Consider the following 27120-nt stretch of genomic DNA (forward strand, 5'->3'; position numbering starts at 1 on the left):
TAGGTTACAATGTTTATAGTACCTCTGAGATGTAACTGTTGAGCATATAACCACTAATGTACAATCCAACTATCAGCTTAGGCTTTTAGTTGAGATGGAGCACATGCTTCAATTTGGTATCAAAGCGTCCACGTGTTGTTTGGAACCCACCGCACACGTGAGGGGGCGTGTTGAGCATATAACCATTAATGTGCAATCCAACTATCAGCTTAGGCCTTTAGTTGAAATGGAGCACGTGCTTCAATTGTAACTGTTGAGTTTGTCTCATATATGGATTTGGAATAAGTGTTTGTCTCATACTAGGAGTAGGAGTGAAACGGATAGACCTATTGTATAGGGATTGGATGCCTATAAATATATTGGTTGTATCCCTAAAGGGTGTGTCACCACTATCACCATCACTATGAATAAGAGAATCGTTTCACTCCCGTGGATGTAGGCATTTTGCCGAACCACGTAAATCTTGTCTACTTTACCCTTTTTGCCATTATTATTGTTTCTTGTTCTTGTTAATCTCAACAAATTGGTATCAGAGCACTGTTGAGATGACCAGTTCAAGCACAAAATTCGAGGTATCAAAATTTGATGGTACAGGGAATTTTGGGTTATGGCAATGTAGGGTAAAGGATTTGTTGGCACAACAGGGTCTTCTGAAAACTTTGAAGGCGGATAAGCCAGCTAATCTGGAAGAGGAAGATTGGGAAGATTTGAAGGAGCGTGCGGCAGGAACCATTCGGTTATGCCTAGACGATGGAATTGTGTATCACGTTATGGCCCTGGAAGCCCCAAAAGAAATTTGGGATAAATTGGAAACTCAGTTCATGGAAAAATCTCTAACGAACAAACTGTATCTAAAGCAAAGGCTTTATGGGCTTAAGATGGAGGAGGGTTCAGACTTGGTGCATCATATTAATGTCTTCAACCAGATAATCTCAGATCTGGCCAGGCTTGATGTCAAGATTGAAGATGAAGACAAGGCGATGATCTTGCTATGTTCATTACCTTTTTCCTTTGAACATCTGGTGACTACTCTAACATACGGGAAAAGCACGATTAAATACAGCGAGATCTCTGCGGCCCTGCAGGCTCATAATAAGCGCTTGCAGAGTGGATCGTCTGTTGGTGAAAGTTTGTATGCTAAAGAGGGTCAGGATCGTGGAAGGAAACAAGAGAAGGGTAATTCTGGGAGGAAAAACTCTAGGTCTAAATCCAGAAATAGCAGGAAAATTCGGTGCTACAAGTGTTATGGGATTGGGCACATAAAGAGAGATTGTCCAAAGTTGAAAAAACAACAAGGGGCGACGAACGTGGTGCATGCTGATGACTCAGATTATAGTGAAGGTGATGTTCTAGCAATTACAAGCAACAAGTTTGAACATTGTTTGGACTTGTTGGATGTTTCTAGATGCTAGATGAGAAAGTGGTGAGGGGCGCTGTAGTGTTGGGCAGCGCGGATACCAGGAGGGGTCGTGGACCTGGTATCGGTATGGGTCGATATTGGTATCGGTATGGGCCAGTATGGCACTGGTATAGTGGTATGGGCCAGTATGGCACTAGCATGGGTCGGGCTTGGCATAAGTCACGGCTGGTATGGGAGGACTTCTCGGGACGACGAAGAAGTTCGTGAACATGCACTGGGAAACGTTTGATGCTGCATTGTGCGTGTTGCTGGCCAGTGGTAATTGCTGGTTAGTGGAGCATTGGGCAAGACACACGGGTTTAGTGTGACTTTGCAGGGGCGCTGTTGTGTTAGGGGCAGCGTGGATACCAGGAGGGGACATGGACCTAGTATGAGCCGGATGCAGGAGGTCAGCTAAACGAGACAGTTAGCATGAGTCGCGGCTGGTATAATAAGTCGACGGCTGAGGGCGAATGGCTTGGGATGAAGCAGTTCGTGTACATGCACTGGGTAACGTTTGATGCTGCGTATGCATGTGGTTGGCTAGTTGGGATGAGCATGGTTGTTCCTACCCATGTGTATATGTGAGATAAGTTTTTTCTCCTAAGGGGCATAATTGTGAAGGTGGAGATGTTGAGATAAGTCTTTTCTCCTAAGGGACATATTTGCTAAGGTGGAGATTTGTTGAGTTATCTTTTTCTCCTAAAGGACATATTTGCGAAGGTGGATAAGTCTTTTCTCCTAAAGGGCATATATGTGAAGGTGGAGATGGTGAGATAAGTCTTTTTCTCCTAAAGAGCATATTCGTCAAGGTGGAGATTTGTTGAGTTATCTTTTCTCCTAAAGAACATATTCGCCAAGGTGGAGATTGTTGAGTTTGTCTCATATATGGATTAGGAATAAGTGTTTGTCTCATACTAGGAGTAGGAGTGAAACGGATAGACCTATTGTATAGGGATTGGATGCCTATAAATATATTGGTTGTATCCCTAAAGGGTGTGTCACCACTATCACCATCACTATGAATAAGAGAATCGTTTCACTCCCGTGGATGTAGGCATTTTGCCGAACCACGTAAATCTTGTCTTCTTTATCCTTTTTGCCATTATTTGTTTTTCTTGTTCCTGTTAATCTCAACAGTAACAAATAAGGTTTTAAGGAAAATATGTGTTCACACAACTCAACTTTTTGCCGGTTGTTGCGGTTCGGTTCACGGTTCATAAATAGCATGAACCGTAACCTTAACCGTTAATATATGGTTCCTTGGCGATTCATGAAGTGACGGTTTCGGTTCATGAATCGACGGTTCACGAATCACAAAATATAAACCTTAATCTTAACAATAGTTATTAGGTTCAAAACTTAACTGTAACTTTTTTATGCGATTAGCCGATTAAGGTTTAGGTTCAGTTCAAATAGTGTATGGTTTGATTTTGACCTTCCAATTGAATTGAACTGTCACCACCTCTAACTTTTGGCTTACTAAAACCGTTCAATTTTTGCTTATACTTAAAAATAATTCTACATTTTTCGTATAGCAAAATGGTTCTAGTTAACTTCGCTTTTCCGCGGGTTGGACATGAAATCGTCACAAGATATAAAAAATAATTATAACTTAAAAAAATCTTAAATATAATTATCACTACGCATAAATAAAAATGGAGGACGTTGGTTGGAAAAAGCAGGCAGAGGGGTGGTTGAAGCTAAATGTTGACGGGTGTTGCAAAGAAGTGGGCTGTATGTGACGACGATCATTATTGTGTGGACCATATTTTGTATACGGTAAAATAATGTACATTCAGTACAAAAATAATGTACATTCAATATAAAAATAATATACATTGTATTCAATAATTTGGCACCACATGGGGAAGTGGATAAGAGGTTTGACTCACAACATTGGCGCATGCTGGGCTGACGAAGCGGAAGGATAGGCGGTGTTTCAAGGTGCGGCCGTCGGCCAGCTAGGGTGTGAGGAAGCTTAGCTTTTCATGGCGCAGGATCGGAGCAAATGTTTTTCTGAGATTGTTACTGAGTCTGAAGCGGGGTGTAATGTCCTGCAGTTGTGTATTTGCGAGAAACGTAATTTTCAGGAAGTGGAGTTCATGCATGTGGGACGGAAGCAGAATAGAGTCGCTGACTGTTTTGTGGCGGCAGCCCTTTCCCATGATATAGGGACTCGGATCTTGGATGACATGCCCATGTTCGTCGAGGATGTGGTGTGGGAGGACAAGGTTGGTGCCGGAAGCAATCGTGACGCTCCGGGCAGGAGGAGAGGCAACGTCCTTAACCAATAGCTTTCTAGCCGGGTTAATCCCTCTTTCCGTTCAAAAATAAATAAAGTTTCATATTCATAATTATAAATTTTAGAGAATTTTAAAATATTGAAAGGTAATGGTGTTAGAACTTTGACCACCCCTGGGATGTGGACCACTGATTTGTAAGTTTAAAATAAATTATTTAATTTACATTTTTTTAATTAAAATTTGTCTGATTTAAACTTTTAATAGTATATATATTTTAATTTTGATTGGAACAAGACAAAAAAATTTTTTAAAAAATATTAATCGATGCGTTAAAGAAATAAATAAAAAGTAAACGTGTAAAATAGATAATGAATTTGTCAAATTTGTGTAATTCAACAATGAATAATTATAAGGATAAAGTACAAATAAGTCACTGAATTATTTAGTAAATAGCAATTAAGTCACCGAACTTAAATAACCCCCAAATAAATCATTGAAGCCGGAAGAAAAGAGCAATTAACATTTTTAATAGGTTAACTCCAGGTTTTTGCTGACTGGATTACCAAATGTTTATTTTATTTACGTTTTTTTATTATAATCCACCAACAATAGTAATATATTTTAAAGTAATTATAATCAAAATAGTTTTGTCTTGTCTAGATCTAATTTATTTATTTATTTATTATTATTTAAACAGAAGATTCAATGAACAAATAATAATAAATAAATAAATCAATTAAATCTCGAGAAGACAAAACTATTTTGATTATAATTACTTTAAAATATATTACTATGTATGTGGATTATAATAAAAGAAACGTAAATAAAATAAACATTTGGCAATCCAGTCAATAAAACCTAGAGTTAACCGGTTAAAAATGTTAATTGCTCTTTTTTTTTTTTCTAAGTTCAATGGCTTATTTGCTATTTTTTTTCGAGTTCAATAGCTTATTTGGAAGTTATGAGTTCAATGGCTTAATTGTTTTTTTCCAAATAGTTTAGAAGCTTACTTGTACTTTATCCCTAATTATAATATAAAACAAGTAGAAAAGGTATAATTTGTTACTATTAATGACTAATGTGTCATTTGTCATTTAAAGAATATGTATATATTTTTTGTGACGTGAGAAATCAGTCGTTACTTTCGAGAATGTATATTTAATAAATCTTACTTTTGTATATTAATTTACAAATTGTACTGATACACTCATGGTGTTGCTGGAGTTGTTATTATTATTATTATTATTATTATTATTATTATTATTATTATTATTATTATTATATACTGGGATAACCACTATTTTAGGCATGTAATAGGTAGTTATACAAGTAATGGGGTAGTGGATAGTTAAAGGGGTGGTGGGTAGTTTTATTATCAGTATAAATAGTTGCATGTGTATTTGGCTGGAGAATATCAATGAAGAATATATTTATGAATGTCTGGAGACATTTTGGGAGTTAGACTATCACTCGAAGTATAGTCATTGAGAGCTTGGCTGTCACTCGAAGCACAGCCATGGAGTTTGGCTCTTGACTCGAAGAAGAACAACACATACAACCTCAGAGTTGTATCAATTGATGCTTTCATGGAGAGTATCAACCTGGAAAATTTATTTCCAGAATTCCAGGCTTGTTAAAAAAAAAAAAAAAAAAAAAAAAAAAAACATCCCTTCAAATTAGTCGTTGTTATGAAGCAGCCGGCGAAGCATTATACGATAATCTTTGAGGCCACCTTGTCAAGTATTACAGAAGTCATTATCTACTAATGCTCTTCTACATCCGCCTCCATTGTTCAAGTATATTGTCTCATCTAAGGAGTTGACTGTTGAAGTATCCACGAAAGACATAGAGCACATAGTTAATAAAAAAAAAAAAAAAATTGGAGCAGCAGTACCGAACAAATGTTGGTGACCTATTTGCTGTTGTTCGGAAGAGGCATTTTGTTAATTATCACCTTGGAGACAAGGTGATTTTGATGGGTGAGAAAATGATACAACCACAGGAGTTACATTATTATTATTATTATTATTATTATTATTATTATTAGTGGTGGTGGTGGTGGTTTAGTTTATAGTGGAATAATAGGTAGTTATAAGTAGTGGGATACATGGGTAGTGGATAGTTTCTATGATCCTATATATATATATATATATATATATATAGCTATATATATATATATATATAGCTATATGTGTATTTGGAGAATATGAATGAAGAATATATTTATGGATGTCTGGAGACATTTTGGGAGTTCGACTATCACTCGAAGTATAGTCATTGGGAGTTGGACTGTCACTCGAAGCACAGTCATGGAGTTTGACTCTCGACTCGAAGAAGAGCAACCCATACAACCTCAGGGTTGTATCAATTGGTGCTCTTGTTGAGAACATCAACCTGGACAAATTATTTCCAGTCTTGATGAAAAAAAAAAAAAAAAAAAAAAACTCATGGATTTGCATGGCAGCGTCAAGGAATTTGGAGACAATGAGGCACTGGATTACCATGAATGAGGCCTACGTTTCACTAGTGCCGTGTACGACACCGGTGTCTTCGTCAGCGACAAAGCCTTATGTTACGTTATTGTTGTGCGCCACCTGCTCCTTTGCCCTACAAGAAAAAGTACCATGAATCTCTGAAGGGAGAGATTAGTACAACCATAGTGCATCAATGGAGGGTATCATATTAAAGTAACGAACTTGATATGAAAGCAGCCAAACCAGCCCTTGATTTTGTATATGGCTGGCTCGTTAACCCATAGGTGTATGGGTGGGTTAAGGATCACCGCGGATCGATCAAGCTGCAATGTTGAGAGGCTCTTTTGATTTACACCATGAAAAATTACAATAATCCACTGTGTACCTACCATCACCTTAGGACAAGGTGATTTTAATGGGGTCGGAAATGATACACCCATGGTGTTGCTGGAGTTATTATTATTATTATTATTATTATTATTATTATTATTATTATTATTATTATTATTATTATTATTATTGTATACTGGGATAACCACTATTTTAGGCATGTAATAGGTAGTTATACAAGTAATGGGGTAGTGGATAGTTAAAGGGGTGGTGGGTAGTTTTATTATCAGTATAAATAACTGCATGTGTATTTGGCAGGAGAATATCAATGAAAAATATATTTATGAATGTCTGGAGACATTTTGGGAGTTCGACTATCACTCGAAGTATAGTCATTGAGAATTTGGCTGTCACTTGAAGCACAGCCATAGAGTTTGGCTCTTGACTCGAAGAAGAACAACACATACAACCTCAGGGTTGTATCATATACATGAAAGATAAATTATACAAATAAGTTAAATGATTTATTTGATTTTTTAAAGGTGAAAAAGTGTATTACAAATGGACAATTTTTAAAGAGTTTTATTATATGTACTCCCAAATCTAGCTTACTTCTTCAATTTTACACTTTCATGTTGTGGATTTTAATAAGTTATTTTTTTTATGTGGGTCTAAATATAAGTGTCTATATCAAAATTTTGTGTATGAAAATATAGAGTATAAAGTACATATAGTATATTCCTCTTTTAAATTTGGTATCAGATCCCGGTCTTCCATGGGTCAAAAGCAGCCCGTTGTTTAACGCCCACCAGACAGCTACTCAGCCAAACATTTCAACTACTCTTCTACGGAGTACTATATTACACTATTACGGAGAGCTACTTTTTCTGAGAAGAATAAGGATACAGATCTCAGTTTATTCCATTTTCTCACTCAAGATTCTCCCCTACTCAAGGGTAAGCACAATGGCTGTCTACAACTCTTTTCATTTAATCGTGCTATACTTTGTTTATCTGTGTAATTCTATGCTGCCTGTATTCATTTCTAGTTTTCAATCCGATGTTCATGGTTGTCAAATCCTAAGAATCTTTATGTATTTGTTTTTCTTTTCTGGGGTTTCTTGAATTGCGCTTTTTTGGTGCTGTTGGCTTACTTTTCCTTGTACACTTGTGTGTTGTTAGATCTGCCTCAGATGAACCTAACTACCCACACAACTTGATGGGTATTGAGTGTTTGATTGAGAACTGCAAAAAATTTTGATTTTAGACATTTTCCATTTCATTTTTTTTTTTTTTTTGGGTTTGTATGTCAGTAATTTAATGAGGGCCTCAGGGGGACAGTCTTAAACAGATTACTTATAAAGTTTTAGATTTTCTGTTTGATTTATCACAGCACTGCAAAGAATATGGTTTTGCTGAGCTGAATCTGATAGGTTATCTATCTAGATTTTCTTATCATAGAAAGGCTGGTGCTTGGTTTTCTTGGTGAAAGAGTTAATAATGCAGGCTGTGATGATTTGCTTTCAACAGATTCTGTTGGAGAAATGTCAAACATAGACATCGAAGGAATCTTGAAGGAGGTCCCAAGTGATGGCTGTGTTCCTAAGACAAAGATTGTCTGCACATTGGGACCGGCTTCTCGGTCCGTTCCTATGCTCGAGAAGCTTCTTCGGGCTGGCATGAATGTTGCTAGGTTCAACTTCTCTCATGGGACCCATGAGTACCACCAGGAAACCTTAAACAATCTTAAGATTGCTATGCACAACACCCAGATCCTCTGTGCTGTCATGCTTGATACCAAGGTCTCACTTTTCTGCTTTTCTTTTGATTTCCCCTGCCTGCCATTTGTAGTTTGCTCAGAATTAATTACATGTGGAAATCCTGTTTCATTTTATTCTTCAAAGTTCAATGCTGTAACATCATATTTCATTCAACCGAGTGATTGACTCCTATGGTTTGAACTTTAACATCATATTTCAATCAAATCAACACTTTGACATCTTTTATTATCATTCTTGTTCTATTATTTGGGTTAATTAGAGGGTATAACTAGTTGATAAAGTTAGTTGATTGTACGTAGAAAGGTGTTTGGTAAATTAGCTGTTATCTAATAGCTGTTTGGTAGAATTTCTTTTCTCAAAAAGCTAACTGAAAAGTTGCTTGCAGCTCGACTTGTGAAGTATAACAACTGTTCCTTAATTTAACCATAAAATTTGCCTTGTTTTATTTCCTATAGTCTAGACTGAACTATTAGTCTTACTTATGCAGGGGCCTGAGATCCGAACTGGCTTCTTGAAGGATGGAAAACCTATACAACTCAAGGAAGGCGAAGAAATCACAGTGACCACTGACTATACCATAAAAGGAGATGAAGAGATGATATGCATGAGCTATAAAAAATTAGCGGTGGATCTGAAGCCTGGGAATACCATCTTATGTGCAGATGGCACCATAACACTCACTGTTCTGTCGTGTGATTCAGCTGCTGGAACTGTAAGATGCCGCTGTGAGAACACTGCCATGTTAGGTGAAAGGAAGAATGTAAACCTTCCGGGTGTTGTGGTAGACCTTCCAACACTAACAGAGAAGGATAAGGAAGATATTCTAGAATGGGGCGTTCCCAACAACATTGACATGATTGCCCTTTCGTTTGTGCGTAAGGGTTCAGATCTCGTTAATGTTCGCAAGGTTCTTGGTCCACATGCTAAGCGCATACAACTTATGTCAAAGGTAGGCTATGCAGTATGCAGTCCCATTTTTAATATTCACTTTGCATTCTTTCATTTCATATACATTTTCCTAGTTTGACTTCAAGTCACTGTTTTCATGTTTCTTTTTATTCATTTTGTTTGGGGCCAGGCCGGGTGATAGATAGGCAGTAGTATTACCAAACTCTAGCCTATGTTGAATTTCCAAACTATGGTCTTGTTTGGTAAATGGCTGTTAGCTGATAGCTGTTAGAGGGTATGACTAGTTGATAGCATTAGGTGATTGTAGAAATGTGTTTGGTAAATTAGCTGTTAGCTGATAGCTGTTTGGTATAATTTCTTTTCTCAAAAACCTAATTGAAAAAGTTGCTTTGAACGACTTTTTGAATTTTAACATTTTGGAGTTACAAAAAACTTATTAACCAAACATTTATATTGATTTTTTAACCAAGTCAAACAGCTAATAGTGGTAAAATTGACTGACAAGCTAACTATTTTACCAAAAGGACATATATCTACTCACCAAATGCTTGCATTAGTTATCTAAATATTTTTTGTTTGAAGGTTGAGAATCAAGAGGGAGTTGTGAATTTTGATGAAATCCTTCGTGAGACGGACTCATTCATGGTTGCTCGAGGTGATCTTGGAATGGAAATTCCGGTTGAGAAGATCTTTTTGGCCCAAAAGATGATGATATACAAGTGTAATCTTGTTGGCAAGCCTGTAGTCACTGCCACTCAGATGCTTGAATCAATGATCAAGTCCCCCCGGCCAACCCGAGCCGAGGCAACGGATGTGGCTAACGCTGTCCTAGATGGCACCGACTGTGTGATGCTCAGTGGCGAGAGTGCTGCCGGGGCGTATCCCGAGCTTGCGGTGAAAATTATGGCTCGAATCTGCATCGAGGCAGAATCTTCACTAGACTATGGAGCTATATTCAAGGAGATGATAAGATCAACCCCATTGCCAATGAGCCCATTGGAGTCCCTTGCGTCCTCGGCTGTGCGCACAGCTTACAAGGCTCAAGCGAAGCTCATCGTTGTGTTGACCCGTGGTGGGACTACTGCCAAGCTGGTTGCCAAATACAGGCCGGCTGTTCCAATCCTGTCGGTCGTGGTGCCCGTTTTAACAACAGACTCGTTCGATTGGAGCATCAGTGACGAGACCCCTGCCAGGCACAGCTTGATCTACAGAGGCCTGATTCCACTCCTGGCCGAAGGGTCTGCGAAAGCCACTGATACTGAATCAACCGAGGTCATTCTTCAAGCCGCCTTGAAGTCAGCTGTCCAGAAAGGGCTGTGCCTGCCCGGGGATGCTGTCGTGGCACTTCATCGGATCGGTGCTGCATCTGTTATTAAGATCTGCATTGTGAAGTAGTTGCAGTGTTTTCAGGTTAGATAATGGAGTGTGCTATTATGCATAATCATCTGTTTTTTTGAAATAAGGGACTTGAGGATTTTCTGATGCATTGTTGTAGAGTTTTACTCATTGAGAGAGGAGCTGTTGTTCTCCCATTAATGGTGGCATGTTATTATTATCAAGCTCAAGCATCTGAGACCTAAAGATGCCAAAATCAAATTTAATAAGAGGGATAAGGCTCAAGTAGGCCCTTCAATTATAGGTTAAAATTTAATTTAATTTTTAAATTAAAAAAAAAAAAAGTTCAATTTAAAACTCTTTATTTGTTTGTAATTTAGTCAATAATTTTTAAAACTAGTAGGTAAAATTGATTTTTTTTGAAAAAATAATTTAAAATAATTTTTTTTTTTTTTAAAGCGATCACAGATTGCCCCGTTCCGGCAATTTTCTTTGTCTACATTTAAAATTATAGATGCACTTTTATTTTTTATTTTTTTATTTTTATTTTGTTTCACTGGAGAAAGCTTACTGGCGCATATCTGAACTTCCGTTTGGGAGACATTTGAGGTTGGGCAGAAGAGCCGAAGCTGGCAGAGAGAAGAGGAATCCAGCTGCAGAGGAAAAAGCTTATCGGCGCATATCGCAACTATGTTGTTTGCGTTGTGATGATGGCCACTGGGCAATTTATATCTTGCACCAGCGCCCATTGCATTATGCGCCCTGATGGAAAACAAAGTTGTTTCAATTTTTTATTTTTTATTTTTGAAATTTTGCTACACTGTGTTGTCGGTTAATTTTTTTTTAAAAAAAATATCTCAGGTTCAAAAATATACATAATTTTATACTAGAATACACATAATTGTATATATGAATGTACAAAATTGTATAGCAAAATACACATACTTTTTTTTTTTAAAAGATAATACATATAATCTAACATAATACATAATATACATAAACTTTTAACATAATAAACATCAACTCTTAACATAATACACATAAATTTCCTGTTTCGGATGTACATAATTGTATAAAATAGATGTACATGATTGTATAAAAATGTACATAATCGTATAAACAAATACACATAATTGTATAAATAAATACACATAATTTATAAACAAATACACATAATCACGTCAACTGCCTACATAACTGATACTGCTAATTCTACGTAAGCAATATAAAATAAACCCGAGACCAATTAAAGCAAGTAAAAATCTTTATTGATCACGGTAAAGGCCCTAAGTACAATCTACTTGGTTGCTCTGAGTGCCGACTGACTGCGGTCGGGATTCTCTAGTAACAACCTATCGATCGTCCAAAAGTCCTCTACACTGTAGCTACTGTGGGTATTTATAGCCGCTGTGCCGGGGACAAGAATCCGGTCGTTCGGCATGTTCTCCACGTAGCCACCACGTGTCATCCTCCCGGGTGCCCTGTCTGTCGTCGTAAAGAGCCGCCACGTGTCCTTTGTCAGCTCTCTCGCCAAAGGGCTACCGCTCGGTGGTCGACACTACTGCTCGGGCAACTCCCGGTCGGACCCCGACCGGGTTCTTCACATGAAGCCCGAGCTGTTACCTGCAAAAACAAAGAGAGAAAAACAAAGGCAAGTTGGTCGGGGTAATGCTTATGTCGGTCGGGATATTCCCTACCAAAAGCCCCCCAGCCCGGGCCTTTTTGACCGTCCGGGAAAAAACGGGACGGGATGAAGAAGCCCAAACGTCGGCCATCAAACCGACCGGCCAGCTGTCATTCCTTCCCTCGCCATGTGTCGGCCACTGCCGGCCTCTGCGACTGCAACGGTCGCCTCGGAATCAGCGCTGGTCGTGTCACGCAAGTGGATTGGTTTCCCGCCCAAATGCTCTCCTATAAATAGGCCCTCGAGCCCTTCAAAAGAACTTTCCTCAATCTTCTGATCCAATCGGCACCCTCTAAGAGTCCCGAGCGAGCTACTCAGCAGATCAACCGAGCAACTTATCTACCAACTTCAGCCAAGTTTCTCCAATCGGTAAACTCTCTATTCTTTAGCTTTTACTTTGCTTTTAGCTTTGCGTAGGAGTAGGATAGAACTAACTTCGAACTAACTTCCCGAACCCTGTACTAACCCCGACCGACCTTTAGGTAGAAAACATGTCGGATTCGGATAGCCAGAACGCCTCGATCGCAGACTACGACAACACGATCGAGCACAGCAGCGAGGAGGTGGACATCATGTCCTATTCTCCAGAGGTCGAGCAACGACCACAACACATACCCGACCGAGCCCCCGAGCCAAAAGGGTCATCGAGCTCGTCGGGGACATCGGGGTCGAGCTCCAGCAGGTCGGGGAGCGACGAAACGTCCGCGAGCGGACGAAACTCCCCGGATGAAGGCGTTAAGGAAACGCCTACAAGGGTAATAGGGGATTACCCTCAGGTCGAGCCCGAGGAAGGACATCGGGCAAACGAAACCGAAGCGGACGAGGAAGACCCGGCCGGGCCGGCATCGCCGAGCGGGGACGGGTTTGAGTTCCTCAATAGCGAGAGCGTCGAAGGCCAGACGAGCTTGCTGACAAAAGGAGAAGCAAGCAGAATCGCGGCAACTCTCGCTGGTCGGGTCGAGTTCGACACCAGCAGGCAGCTCGGGAATATCATCGAGCGGCATCAGGGGAAATGGATCGGGATGCATTACGATTCGTTAATGGCCCCGATCACGTTCCCCTTCTCCAGCCTCCTCACCGCATTCCTGGGCTACTACCAGGTTATGCCCGGGCAGATTTGCCCGAACGCGCACCGTATGATCGCGTGTTTCCCCCAGATCTGCAGTCGGCACAACTTAGCCTGCACCATGGAGCTCTTCAACTTCGTCTACCAAGTGAAGGTGCTGGCGGCCGCGTACGGGGGTGGATTTTTGATGACTCAGTCCCGAGCGGATAAATGCTCGATTGAGGGGCTGCCCGGGAACAACCGGGGGTGGAAGAACCGGATCTTTTCTGTAAAGTACGATCCGTGGATCCTCCCGGTCGAGAGGGTCTGGAGTCAACGCTTTCGAAAGCAAGTCATCCCAATCGAGACTCAGGCCCTCATAGATGCTGTGACCAAGATCTCGAGCGAGATTTATGAATATCGCATCTTCAAATCGCCCGAGTGCTACGAAGCGGCCCGGCTGCCCGAGTCGGTCTACGATCTGACCGAGAAATACAAACTCGAGCCGGCGGGTGTAACAATTGCACAGATGCCCGCTCGGGGCAAAAGGAAGGGTAAGGGTTTGAGGCCAACCCTATTCCGGACCCTTAACATTCCGATCACTCTTAACTCGACCTAACCCACTTTGTTTTTGTTTGCAGAGATGGCCGGTTTCGGAGACTAGGACGTTCCTCTGCGCCCGGTGACCAAGATTTCCCTTGGCAAGAAGAAGGCCCAGGCCAAACCGGCCGGGGAAAAAGAGATTCCTGTTGCCCGACCCATAGGGGCATCGACCGTCACCACGACTGAAGGCTACGTGGTGGACGCCTCGGAGGTCCTGGTCGCCCGAGTGGCGGTCGGGAAGGGAAAAGAGAAGATGGCGGAGAAGACCGCCTCGGAGACCGGGGCCCTAAAACGGCGCCGCGAGCAGCACAGCCCGACGCCCTCAGGCGGCGGCAGCAAAGGTGGTTCTTCGATCCTCACCCGGATCGGGAATGCCGGGTCGGCTAAGGAGGACATCTCTAAGCTGACCCCGAGCCAGGTAGCCGAGAAAATCGGTCAAGACTTGGCTGAGGTAAGCATATTTTCTTCTTTCAAGTTTTCTCTTAAGTAAGTCCACTCGGCTAACTTGATCGTTTGTGCACTGTAGATCTCCCGAGCGGCCCAGTTTCTTCAACAGCGGGCATTACAGGCCAACGAAGCTGAGGCCTTGAAGAAAGTCGCCAACCGGCGATTACAGGAGATCCGGGACCTGGAGGCCGAGCTCAAAAAGGTTAAGGCCGAGCGGGATCTCTCAGAGCAGGTCGCCCAGCAGGCGATCGGGGAAGCAGCCGAGTTAAAAGCTCGTCAGAATGACCCGGACAAGCTCGCCCAACATCTCTTCCAGGACACCGAATCGGGCGCTCGTTTTCTCCAGTCCGTTCGGGGTACAGAGGTCGGGGAGAAACTGGTGTGGACGTTTGGCCGGTGGGCGTACAAAGCCGGTCAACGAAAAATGCGCGACCAGACAAAGAAGATTATCGAGTAAGCCCTTGAAGGGGATGATCTCCAGTTGGTCTTAACTACACTCCCCGACGACGTAGCCGACCCGGGGCCAGCACCTTTTGATCCGAAGGATCAGACCAAGGCGAGCGGAGCTGGGGCCGCCCCGAGCGGAGAGGGACTGCCGAAGAAGGGCGATGCTGAGACCACGAAGAAGTAGGATAGGTTTAAATTCTGCTTCCTTGTGTAAGTGATGCTAATCGGGAGCCCGGTCCCGAGTTGTACCGGGCACGTTTTTTGATTAATAAATCTCTTTTGTGTTCAACTTGTGCCGTTAGTTTTTTACTTTACATCTTTGTTTTCAACGTGCGTACACCGATCGTAGATGCTCGACCTTACGGCCTTTTAGCCCGGTCGTTCACTACTCGATATCCGACCTTGTGGCCTTATGGCCCAGTCGTGCATCCAAGATTTCGGCGTCTCATTGGCCTACCAGACCGAATTTACCCGATCCTCAGGCCTTGTCGAAATTTTGAGAATAGGTAGGCCTCCACGTTCGAGATATCCCCGAACGACGGACATATGTCGACGTCATACTGGCCAACCTGATCAGGTTTACCCGATCTCCTGGCCTTGACGAAAATTTGAAAATAGTTAAGCCCTCACGGTCGGTTTTTCTGGAACGACGGGCCTACAGACACTTCCTTATCCCAGCCCCCACACTATTGTGCTCTCGAGGCACGAGTGAGTGCGATAGTGGAAAGAAGTTGAATGGATCGGGGAATTATGCTGAGCGCTCCTGGCTTCCCCGATCAATGGCGTGACCCGAATGTCCGCCGAAGAGGAGCGTATTTGACCGGTCGATAAACTCGCTCGGTCAATGTAACTTGATCTGTATGTATTAAAAGTATAGAAAATAGCCGACCGGGCCGCCGCATGCAAGCGGTCGAGTAATCACTGATCGTATGTACATTAAACCTTCCCGCTCGCAGGCGGTTAACAAATATTTACAAAAATAAATCTAATTACAAATAACGACCGGGACTAACTCGCAGGTTGAGCCCCCACTTCGTCCAAAATTACAATAAAATAGGCTAATGCCTAAACATAACGAGGTGCTCGGAATTCCAAGTCCCCTCGATTACCCGACCGGTTGTCGTCTCCAGTCAGTATGTCCCCGGCCGTATGATAGCGCTGATGATGTACGGCTCTTCCCAATTTTGAGCTAGCTTTCCGCCCTCCAAAGGTTGACTGGCCTCCCTTCGTCGTAGAACGTAATCTCCCACCTGGAAATAACGAGGATTGACCCGGACGTCCTTTGAACTCTTGACTCGTTTCTGATACTCGGCCATACGCCGAGCGGCTAGCACTCTTTTTTCCTCGATCCCATCTAGATCCACGACTATCGCATGTTCGTTTTCTTCAGCATTGTAGGTTCTCTCTCGATCGGTCGGGATCCAAGCCTCGATCGGGAGTCGGGCTTCTGCTCCATAAACCAGGGCAAAAGGGGTCTCCAAAGTAGCTTCCCTCGGGGTCGTCCGATAAGTCCACAACACATATGGCAACTCATCGGCTCAACTACGACCCGCCGAGTGTAGCTTCTTTTTTAGACCTTCCAAAATCGTCCGGTTAGCGTTCTCCACTTGTCCGTTTCCCTGTGGGTAAGCCACCGACGACCGGACGTGGGCCGTCCCGATCGTGGCCAAGAAGTTCTGGAAATACTGGCTTACGAATTGGCGGCCGTTGTCGCTGATGAGATGCACGGGCACACCAAAGCGGGAAATCACATTGCGCCAAAGGAACCAAGCACACTGCTGAGATGTGATCGTGGCTAAGGGCTCGGCTTCTATCCACTTGGAAAAGTAATTGATGGCGACAATCACGAACTTTCTCCGACCGGAGAGCTGAGGGAAAGGGCCCAAGATGTCTACCCCCCACCTAGCGAAGGGAATTGCAGTCGTGACTGGCTGATAGAAGGTTGCCGGTCATCCAGGCATCCGGGCAAACAGTTGGCACGTCTCACCACTACAAGAAAAATGCACATAGACAACACTAGAAAGACAACAGTTTTTAAGAAAAGTGTTGTCTTTTGTATAAAAGACAACAGTTTGGTCCAAAACCGTTGTCTTTGATGCAACACTTTTGTCAAAGACAACGGTTTTTACTAAACCGTTGTTATAAGTGTGTTGTCTTTGTGCATTTTGTGAAAAGACAACAGCACAACGACAATAAAACCGTTGTCTATGTGCGTTTTTTTTTTTTTTTAAAGACAACGGTTTTTTTAACCGTTGTCGTTGGCGTGTTGTCTTTAAGCGCACTAGAATACACAACACTAGAAAGACAACGGTTGTTTAAAACCGTTGTCTTTGTGCACTCTTTTTAAAAAAAAAAAAGACAACGGTTTTATTTAACCGTTGTCGTTGGTGTGTTGTCTTTAAGCGCACTAGAATACACAACACTACAAAGACAACGGTTGTTTAAAACCGTTGTCTTTGCGCATTATTATTTTATAAAAGACAACGGTTTTATTTAACCGTTGTCATTTATGTGTTGTCTTTAATAGCACTTGAATACACAACACTACAACGACAACGGTTTTATATAACCGTTGTCGTTGCGCGTTCTTTATTTGTTTAAGACAACGGCTTTATTTAACCGTTGTCTTTGGTATGTTGTCTTTAAGCGTATTTGAATACACAACACTACAAAGACAACGGTTATAAAAAACCGTTGTCTTTGATTATTTTATAAAATAAAAACAAGGATGTTAACAACAAGAGTCAAACCTTTGACCTCAAACATAATGATTAAAGTTTAACCAACTAAGCAACACAAACTCTTATATGTTAAAGTGCAACAACTGATATATAACTGGGTTGCTTCTGTGTTGTCTGTGAAAACCAAGACAACGATTTTATAAAATAAGTTAAAGATGCCTCTAAGAAGAATAGAACCCAATACTTCTAACACAATCTAACATAACAAACTAAGCTAAACCCACCAAGTCACACCAACACTTATGTATTTAAGTGCAACATCTAAGGTAATAAAGCTATATATTATTTTCTTACTTCACGTTCTGTACCAATATACGCGGTACACCCCGAGTAATAAAGTTACTATTTTCTTACCTCGCGTTCTGTACCTATATACCCGGTACTATTTTGGGTCTAGCGCCCCGGATAATAAAATTATAAAGTTAATATTTTCTTACCCCGTTCTATACTTATATACCCCGTTTAGGTGGACCCGGTCCCTATAAAACAATGAATATACTTATTTAATTTGAAAAAAAACGAAAGTTTATTATAAAATTAAAATAAAATTTCGTTATTTTCCTAATTATATTAGTACATAGTATATAGTATATGTTTCCTCCAAAAAAAAAAAAACTAAATAAATAAAAAAAACCTCACAGTACACTTAGCGATTTTTTTTTTTTATTTCCCTCTCAAACAAAAATTTTTGTTCCCTCCCAGTACACAGCTCACACTTAGTGAAAATTTAAAAAACTTCAGCATTTCTCCCTCCCTGGCCTCTGCGTAAACCTCTGCCTCACACGCCGACGAACCAACCAAGCAACATCGCATCTTCCCCCCTGGCCAGCCGACGTCGTTTCTCCCTCCCCGGCCAGCCACCGCCGTCGCTCCAATCTCCTCCGGCGTCACCTCTTCCCTCCTCTGCTGCTGTCGCCACTTCCCGGCCTCCTCTACCGCCGGCATGCCTCTTCCCGGCCTCCTCTCCCGCCGTTAAGCTCCTACAGGTTTGTCCTCAATTTTTTTTACCCAAATCCCTAATTTCTGAATTGTATCGTTGAATTTCCATATTTGAAAGCTATAAATGTTTTTAAACCCTAGGTTAGTTGTGGATTATAGGTTAGTTTATGAGAGAGGAGCTAGGCTGCTAGGTGAGTCTATACTGGAATGGAACCTACTGTGTATTTCGTATATTGTGGTAAGTTGGTAAGTTCAAATTCCATCTGTTTTTGCATATAGGGAAATGTATTCAAGCTATTCTATCTGCTTTAGTTTTAGGGTTCATGCTTCTTAGGTCCTGGCATTTAGAGGCAAGGATTGAACTCATCTCGATATAGAATGGTTAATCTATATGGATCATTTGAAATTATTGAGAATAAAGCTGGTTTCTACAACACATTGTGGTTATGTTGAGGCTGTGCGAGGTAGCTGGTTACAAGCAGGTATGTTAAGTTGTTGTCTGATTAATTTTACTAAATTACATTTCTTAGACAGTTGCACCATCAAATAACATGAATGTTGAGAAGTGCATCTATATCTACGATGATATGAGTGGAACTAATTTATTATGATCTTATTCACCATAACATAATGTGTGTTAACTTCATTTAGGCAATTGATACAAGAGATGCATTGGCGAAATTTGTATATGCAAGCTTGTTTGACTGGGTTGTAGATAAGATAAATACATCGCTTGCAATGGGAAAGCAACATACTGGTAGATCCATAAATATTCTAGACATTTATGGTTTTGCATTGCTAGTTCTTTTTCATCTTTTGACGCCTCTATTAATGTCTGTAAACAGAACAAAAGCTGTTAGGTGAAGCTGGACATATGCAATAAACATTAAATTTTACACGCTAAGTTGTAGTGTGATTGTTGGATTCACCTAGAAGTATGACCTAGGAATTTATTTCAATTTTAAGTCTGGGTTTATTATTATTTTTTGATATGATATTAGTATAGTTTTCTTCATTCACAAACTGAAGCTTTTTTACCATAAGTTTACTGGATCTTTTTTAAAATGAACACATTATAATGGTATCATTACTTGTTGGTTTGATTACAGGAATATGAGTTGGATAGAATTGACTGGAGAAAAGTTGAATTTCAAGACAACCAAGCATGTTTAGATCTCATTGAGCAGGTATTTCCTCCCATTTGGTTATTTATTCTATTCATATACATTCCGGAGTCACTTTTTGGATAGATGATATGGAGTATTACAATCCTTATACACTTGTACACTTGTACACTTGCTTTGGTTTATCTTAGCTTGTTCAACCTCTCTTTCTTCCCTGTTGATATTTTTTTATTTTGTATACTGATATGTTCAAGCTTGGGCTCTGCTGAATAGAGTTCATTATGAAATGCATCATTATTATGATTACAGTTACAATTTTTGTTGAATGTTTAATGAATATATTCGCATTAAGAAATAATGAGTTGGAAAGTTCAGTAGGCTGGCTTGGCTCACTAGGAAAAGCTTACTGTGCCTCGCTTAATTTACTTTTGTGCCGGGAGGTTAGGAAGCTCATGTAGTCATATGATTCTTCTGCAATTATTTTTAAAGTTACATGGTTCTAAAATGCTTACAGTATTTATCCTTCAAACTCAATCTTTTACTATGGAGTTTCTTACCATGTGCTTTGCATGTCTAAACTTATGTATGTGAATCATGTTTTCAATTATATAAATGTTTTTTGGGTAAATAGAATCTTCTGTTGAAACTAATGAAAAAGATAATTATTTTAAAAAAAAATTTAAATGTTTATTATGTGTTTTAGATAGAATTAGATTGTATATATTATGATAGATTAATGTTAGATTGCTGAAAATTTGATTCATACTCTATTTTTTAAAGCTGCACAAAAATTTGATCTCCTTTTCTTTGGTTCAATCCTCTGCACGTACTTCTCTAAATTGTAATTCTTCTCTGGTGTTCAGCTCCATCACTGAAATTGATTGATTTTCATGGGCCGGGGTAGATAAAGGAAATCTTGATGATTCATTGGTGAGTGGTTGCATTCATGGTTGCAGTAGCCAGTAGGTACGTGCTAGGCACTAGTCGGACGATAGAGTAGCCCCTAGCGCCTAGACGTTTTAGGCGGCGCGTCTATGCGGCTAATTAAAGATAAGAAAACAGTGCTATATATATATATATATATATATATGGATTAGGAGTTAGGCGGATGCTTAGGTGTTAGATGGGGTCAAAAATTAAAGAATATCTTGATTCTTGAGACTTCTACATAACCTTTGGCTAGATATTCATGCATCAAAACTAACTTAACAATTTTGTTCGATGGGATGGAAAATTAAAGAACGTACATTAATATATATGTGGTTAGCAATTATTTTCTTGATGCCTTAACTTTTTTGGTGATTAATAATGATAATGCATCTCTTATCTTTCCTTTTTGGAAGACTGGAAAACATACTGTATTGATATATACAAATTAAAGTGTGCTTAATCTTTGTGGTTTGGTGTTAAGTGCCAAAATCCTGCCGGCTTATAAATACTCAATTACAAAGATTTGATCTTTTTCATGGAAATATGGCAGAATATAGAAACAAGTCAACCAACTTTGGTATAGAGCATATTTGACTTGATAGTATTTGCATACAGTTAAAGAGCTAATTAGGATTCTCATCAATCCAGATTGTCAAGTTCTTGGTTGCAGTGGCATTATATAGAGGATGTGTTTTGTTTTGCTTGGGCCTTGAGGAAGAGAAAACTAGAAAGTAGGCAAAACATGACTGGTAGATTGATAAATGCCATCCATCCCACATGGTAGTTGCCAATTGGGAGCATTTGTATTCATATTAGGAAAGTATTGTCAATGCATTGATTTTACTCTACTTGAATAGACTCTAGTATGCCATTTTAGCGTTTCCTGTCTAGCAAGTTGCCATTTTAGTGTTTCTTGTCTAGCTTTTCTGTACTATAACCTTCCAGATTGGAGAGCTTTCCGAATTACTCCTAACTTATTTTGCATTTCATTGCAAATTATTTATATCTATACTAATTTATTTTCTTATTGTTTACATGTAGTTTCAACAAGTTGATTATGACAAAAGCGGTTATTGATCTGGTGCGTTCTGAATGGGCCGATATTCTATCAAGTCATATAGAGTAGGTATGATTTGGTCATTAGAACGTTGTGTTCATTTGGACTTGAATTGGTTCGTGGAATTGTTTTTTGTGTAGTAGTATTATGACTTGGATGATAATTAGAATTGGTCATGGAAGTCTTTTGACTTGTTATTTTGAACCTTATTAGCTTGTGCACAATTATGTAACTACACTTTGCAACATATGGTGAATGGATAAATTGTTTTTTTATATGATTATAATTTAAGCAGCTGAAAAACGGTTAAAAACCGTTGTCTATTTTACAATAGACAACAGTTAGAAACCGTTGACTTTTCTACAAAAGACAACAGTTTATGGGTGTTTCAACAACACCCAATAGACAACGTTTTATAACTGTTGTCTTTTAAAGAAAAGACAACAGTTAAAAACCGTTGTCTATGTACGTGACTTTTAACAACACTGGTTTCAACAACGCTTAATAGACAACGGTTAAAAAACCGTTGTCGTTGGTAGAAAAGACAACGGTTAAAAACCGTTGTCTATTGCGTGACTTTTAACAACACCGGTTTCAACAACACTTAATAGACAACGGTTAAAAAACCGTTGTCGTTGGTAGAAAAGACAACGGTTAATAACCGTTGTCTATTGCGTGACTTTTAACAACACCGGTTTCAACAACACTTAATAGACAACGGTTAAAAAATCGTTGTCGTTGGTAGAAAAGACAACGGTTAATAACCGTTGTCTATTGCGTGACTTTTAACAACACCGATTTCAACAACACTAAATAGACAACGGTTAAAAAACCGTTGTCGTTGGTAGAAAAGACAACAGTTAATAACCGTTGTCTATTGCGTGACTTTTAACAACACCAGTTTCAACAACACTAAATAGACAACGGTTAAAAAACCGTTGTCGTTGGTAGAAAAGACAACGGTTATTAACCGTTGTCTATGCGCAGGACCTACAACAACACCGGCTTCAACAACACTTAATAGACAACGGTTAAACGTTGGTAGAAAAGACAACGGTTAATAACCGTTGTCTATGCGCATGACCTACAACAACACCGGCTTCAACAACACTTAATAGACAACGGTTAAAAAACCGTTGTCGTTGGTAGAAAAGACAACGGTTAAAAAACCGTTGTCTATGCGCATGACCTACAACAACACCGGCTTCAACAACAAAAAGTATACCCCTACGACAACGGTTAATAACCGTTGTCTATGTGCATTTTTCTTGTAGTGCACATTCCCAAGCTAACTTTTCACAGTCTAGCTGGAGGGACGGCCAATAGTACCCGATCAGCATGATACGACGGGCTAGCGATCGGCCTCCTTGATGTGAAGAACAAATTCCCGAATGCAATTCCTTCATGACCAGATCGGCCTCAAATGCGGTCAAGCAACGCATAAGAGGTCCTCCGTACGATCGCCTGTAGAGACGACCGTCCAAGACTTGGAACCTTGGGGCTCTAAGCTTGGCCTTCCGAGCACGCTGGGGGTCGTCTGGGAGTCGACCGTGCTCGAGGAACTCCTTTAGATCGGTGATCCAATTGTTTTCTACCGGTTGGATCTGATTGACCGGTAGGCGATGGATGCTATGTCTCAGGATCACCAAAATTCGTGCTATTTTTGACATATGTTCCGGGGCGTCTTGAGCCAACTTTGACAAGATGTCCGCGTCGGCATTATCCAATCGGGGTATGTGCCGGACGGTATACCCCCGGAACTGAGCAAGCTTCTCCATGGCTAGGTCTCGGTATAACTGCAGACGCTCTCCATTGACTTCATAATCTCCGAGAACCTGCCCGACCACGAGCGCGGAATCTGTTTGAGCTCGAATGTAGTCAGCCCCCAAGTCTCGAGCGCACTGTAAGCCGTTAACAAAGACTTCGTACTCGGCTTCATTATTGGTCGGATGGAACTGATACATGAGAGCAAAATAGACTTTGAATCTTTCCGGGCTCGTGACTACCACTCCTCCTCCTGCTCCTTTCTTGCTACTCGACCCGTCAGTAGCTAACGACCACCACTCAGCCTCGGGATCCGCGACCTCGGGGGGTCGGGTATCCCGGGCGGTGCATTCGACCAAGAAATCAGCGAGGGCCTGACCTTTGATAGCTGGTCTCGGTCGGTATTCGATCGCGTACTGGGTCAACATCAGCGCCCACTTGACTAGGCGACCAGACGATGAAGCAGTTCGGAGGACTGGCCCAATCGGCTGATCGGTCAACACGCGAATTGCTCGACCCTGGAAGTAGGGAGCCAACTTCTTCGCGGCAATGTATAAGGCGTAGACGACCTTCTCTAACCGGGAGTACCGGAGCTCGGGACCATGTAACGTGTGGCTTACATAGTACACCGGCCGCTGGACCCCTTCCGGATCGGTTCGGCACAATACTGCGCTTACTGCACGATCGGAGACGGCGAGGTACACGTCTAGCTCTTCTCCGAGCTCGGGCTTTGAGAGCACGATTGGTGACATGAGATACTCCTTCAGCTCATCAAAAGCCGCTCGGCACTCTTCGTCCCAGACGAATCCATTAACTTTCCGCAATACCTTGAAGAAAGGTAAAGCGCGCTCGGCTAACTTGGAGAGGAATCGGCTCAGGGCTGCCAACCGACTGGGCAATTGCTAGACTTCCCGAACGGTAGAAGGTGGTTGCATGTCCAGAATCGCTTTCACTTTGGCAGGGTTGGGCTCGATTCCTCTCTTGGTCATCATGTAGCCGAGGAACTTGCCGGTCTGAACCGCAAATGTACACTTGGTCGGGTTCAGCCGTAACTGGTACTTCCTCATGATCTGGAAGCACTCCCGGAGATCCCGAGTGTGGTCGGATCGGTCCCGACTCTTTACCAGCATATCATCAATGTAAGCTTCCATCGTTCGGCCCAACAGATCGGCAAAGAGCATATTGACCATTCTCTGGTAGGTCGCTCCTGCGTTACGGAGGCCGAACGGCATCACTCGGTAACAATACAGCCCATCCGGGGTCACGAAGGCTGTCTTGCTCTCATCTTCATGGTGCATCATGATTTGATGATAACCCTTGAATGCATCCATGAAGCTCATCAATTCGGCCCCTGCCGTCTCGTCGACCATCTGGTGGATACTCGGTAAAGGATATGGGTCGAGCGGACATGCCTTATTCAGGTCGGTGAAGTCTATGCACATCCTCCAAGCTGGGGGCTTTGGAACAAGAACAATATTAGCCACCCACTCGGGATAGATTACCGGTCGGATGTGCTCGATCGCCGCCATCTTTTTAACTTCTTCCCTAACGAACTCGCGGCGATCGGAAGAAAGATGCCGGGTCTTCTGCACGACCGGCTTCGCTGCGGGATCGACGGCTAACTTGTGACAAATAACCGATCGATCGATCCCGGGCATGTCTTCGGGCCCCCACGCAAAGATATCAGCATATTCCCGGAGTATGGCTAAGATATCCGCTCGGAGCTCGGGGGTGAGGGCCCGGCCAATCTTAATCTTCCTATCCGGTCGGTCCTCGGATAGGGGAACTTCTTCTATCTCCTCGGAAGGCTCAGGCTGTTCCTTCCGATCTTTAGCCTCCTCTTTGGCTATGGTGTTCACCCGGGAAGACGAACCGGAGTCACGTCTGTTGACCGCTCGGGTGTAACACTTCCGGGCGGATTGGACGTCGCCACGGACTACACCGACCCCATTGGGGGTGGGGAATTTCATGTACAAGTGGGGCATGGAAATTATCCCACCGATCTTCATAATGGCGGGTCGGCCCAAGATAATGTTGTGGACGCAATGGAGGTTGACCACAACAAATTCCAACTCCGTCTTGATCGACTTTGGAGATGTGCCGATCTCAACTGAGAGCATTATTTTTCCCTCGGGGTAAATAAGAGCCCCGGTAAAGCCAGACAGTGGTACACCGACCGGAGTCAGCTCCTTCCTGTCTAGTCCAAGCTTTTCAAAAACGTCCAAATATAGGACATTTACACTGCTGCCTGTGTTTACCATAACCCTCTGGACATCCGTCCCTTTGACATCAATTGTAACCACAAGCGCCTCCATGCCATGGTCACCGCTATCGGGTTGATCTTCGAGGGTGAAGGTTATGGGCTCCATCTTTTGCCTCTTCCCGGTCTCCCGGGAATCCACTACGGCGACCGGGCAATTACCCCTCGGTCGGGAAGCGTCATCCAATCCACCAAATATAACGTGGATGGTCGGCTTTCCAGCTGGTCGGCTGCTAGACGGAGGGTCAGGGTCCCGTCGGTCATCACGACGATCATCTCTTCGATCGTCTCTTCGATCCTGACCTGACCGATCGGAGCGTCCCTCCCGATCAGAACGATCGGAACGGTGATGGGAGCGCCGGTGATCTCTCCGATCGGTATTCCTCTTGGGGTCTTCTCTTCTCCCCACACACTTGTCCAACTTCCCAAGATTGAGCAAATCCTCCAACAGTTGGCGCAAGTGGGTGCACTCTTCAGTGTCATGCCCAGCACATCGATGGTAAGCGCAATGCTTACTCTTGTCAGGACCATCTCGATCGGGATGGGGGAGCTTGATGAGATTGCAAGACTGGGCATACTGCATGGCCTCCGCTGCGGATCGGTTCAAGGCCGTAAACTCACCAGGCCTGTGCGGGATCGGGGATGGTCATCACCCGATCGGTGTTCCGCCCGGCCGGCCGGTTTACGGGACGAAGACCCGACCTCCTGCGAGCGTTTTACGGCGTTCGCCTCGCCGGCGTTGGCATAATCTGTGACCCTTCGAAGGGCCTCCTCATACGTGGCCGGGGGGTGTAAAATGAAATCTTGATATAAACACCCCGCCCGGAGAGAGATGTGTAACATGTGAGTGGCGGTCGCATCATCCATGGACTCAACCTCCCCGACCGCCGCCTTCCACTTGATGAGGAAGTCGGTCAAGCTCTCGCCTTCAAGTTGCTTGGCCTTCTCCAGATACATATAGGGCTTCCTCACCACTTTGGAAGTAATGAACTTCCTCACAAACTTGATCGCCAAGGTGTCAAACTTGTCGATCGAACCCGGCTGCAAAGTTCGGAACCATTCCGCCGCCCGACCGGTAAGCGTGGAATAAAAAGCCTTGCACATTACGGCGTCTGACACGCCCTTCAGCATCATATTGCTGTAGAAATCGTTAACGTGGGCTTCGGGGTCTGTTCGACCATCATAACTCTTCTCTCCAGAGACCTTTAAATCAAGCGGGTAAGGCTGAGCCATCACCGCCGCTGTGAAAGGCGTCTGGTGCAAGGTCGATTGATCGACCGGGGGTGTTGCAGGGTGCGCGTTTCTGAATTGCGCAAACTCCGCCTGGAGGTTGTAAAGCAATCCTCGGGTCTCGTTGAGCTCGGCGGCTTGGGCAGCTTGAGCTGTATCCCGAGCGCGTCGTCGTCGATGAGATCTCGACCCGCTATGCCCGGATGAAGCCTCCTGGCTGGCTTCCTGCATCTGCACGTCTTCCGGTTGACGGTTTGGGTCTTGGGGCCCCAAACGTTGTCGAAGCTCTGGTCGAAGACGATCGAAAGCTACCGCTCGGGTAACTTCTTCAGGGTCCTCCGCTCGGGTAGGATCCTTCTATGCTTGATCGGCCTGC

At 42.5% G+C, this 27120-nt stretch overlaps 1 protein-coding gene and 3 long non-coding RNA genes across 5 annotated transcripts in view; all 4 read left to right on the forward strand.

Moving 5' to 3' along the window:
* Nucleotides 1–18034, forward strand: part of LOC109159577 — a 20139-nt gene extending 2105 nt beyond the window's left edge. Inside the window, exon 3 of the long non-coding RNA XR_002050614.1 lies at nt 18015–18034. This is a non-coding gene — a long non-coding RNA (uncharacterized LOC109159577). The remainder of the gene's footprint in view (nt 1–18014) is intronic.
* Nucleotides 7222–10670, forward strand: LOC109159571 (pyruvate kinase, cytosolic isozyme). The gene is made up of 4 exons (XM_019307668.1): nt 7222–7405; nt 7979–8250; nt 8717–9178; nt 9721–10670. Exons 2-4 carry the CDS (start codon nt 7993–7995, stop codon nt 10531–10533), a joined length of 1533 nt encoding a protein of 510 aa, XP_019163213.1. The 5' UTR covers nt 7222–7405; nt 7979–7992; the 3' UTR covers nt 10534–10670.
* A 117-nt stretch (nt 18035–18151) lies between the features above and the next one.
* LOC109159574 lies at nt 18152–19282 on the forward strand. 2 transcript variants are annotated; one of them, XR_002050611.1, is made up of 5 exons: nt 18152–18426; nt 18539–18614; nt 18801–18861; nt 19031–19136; nt 19225–19282. It is a non-coding gene; the product is annotated as an uncharacterized LOC109159574 (long non-coding RNA). The 2 variants fall into 2 exon arrangements; XR_002050610.1 differs by having other exon boundaries at nt 18152–18614.
* Nucleotides 19271–20452, forward strand: LOC109159576. The gene is made up of 3 exons (XR_002050613.1): nt 19271–19286; nt 19489–19566; nt 20367–20452. It is a non-coding gene; the product is annotated as an uncharacterized LOC109159576 (long non-coding RNA).
* Nucleotides 20453–27120: the final 6668 nt, after the last annotated feature.

The sequence above is a fragment of the Ipomoea nil genome, unplaced genomic scaffold (genome assembly GCF_001879475.1).
Source record: "Ipomoea nil cultivar Tokyo-kokei standard unplaced genomic scaffold, Asagao_1.1 scaffold2833, whole genome shotgun sequence".
Classification (NCBI taxonomy): domain Eukaryota; kingdom Viridiplantae; phylum Streptophyta; class Magnoliopsida; order Solanales; family Convolvulaceae; genus Ipomoea; species Ipomoea nil.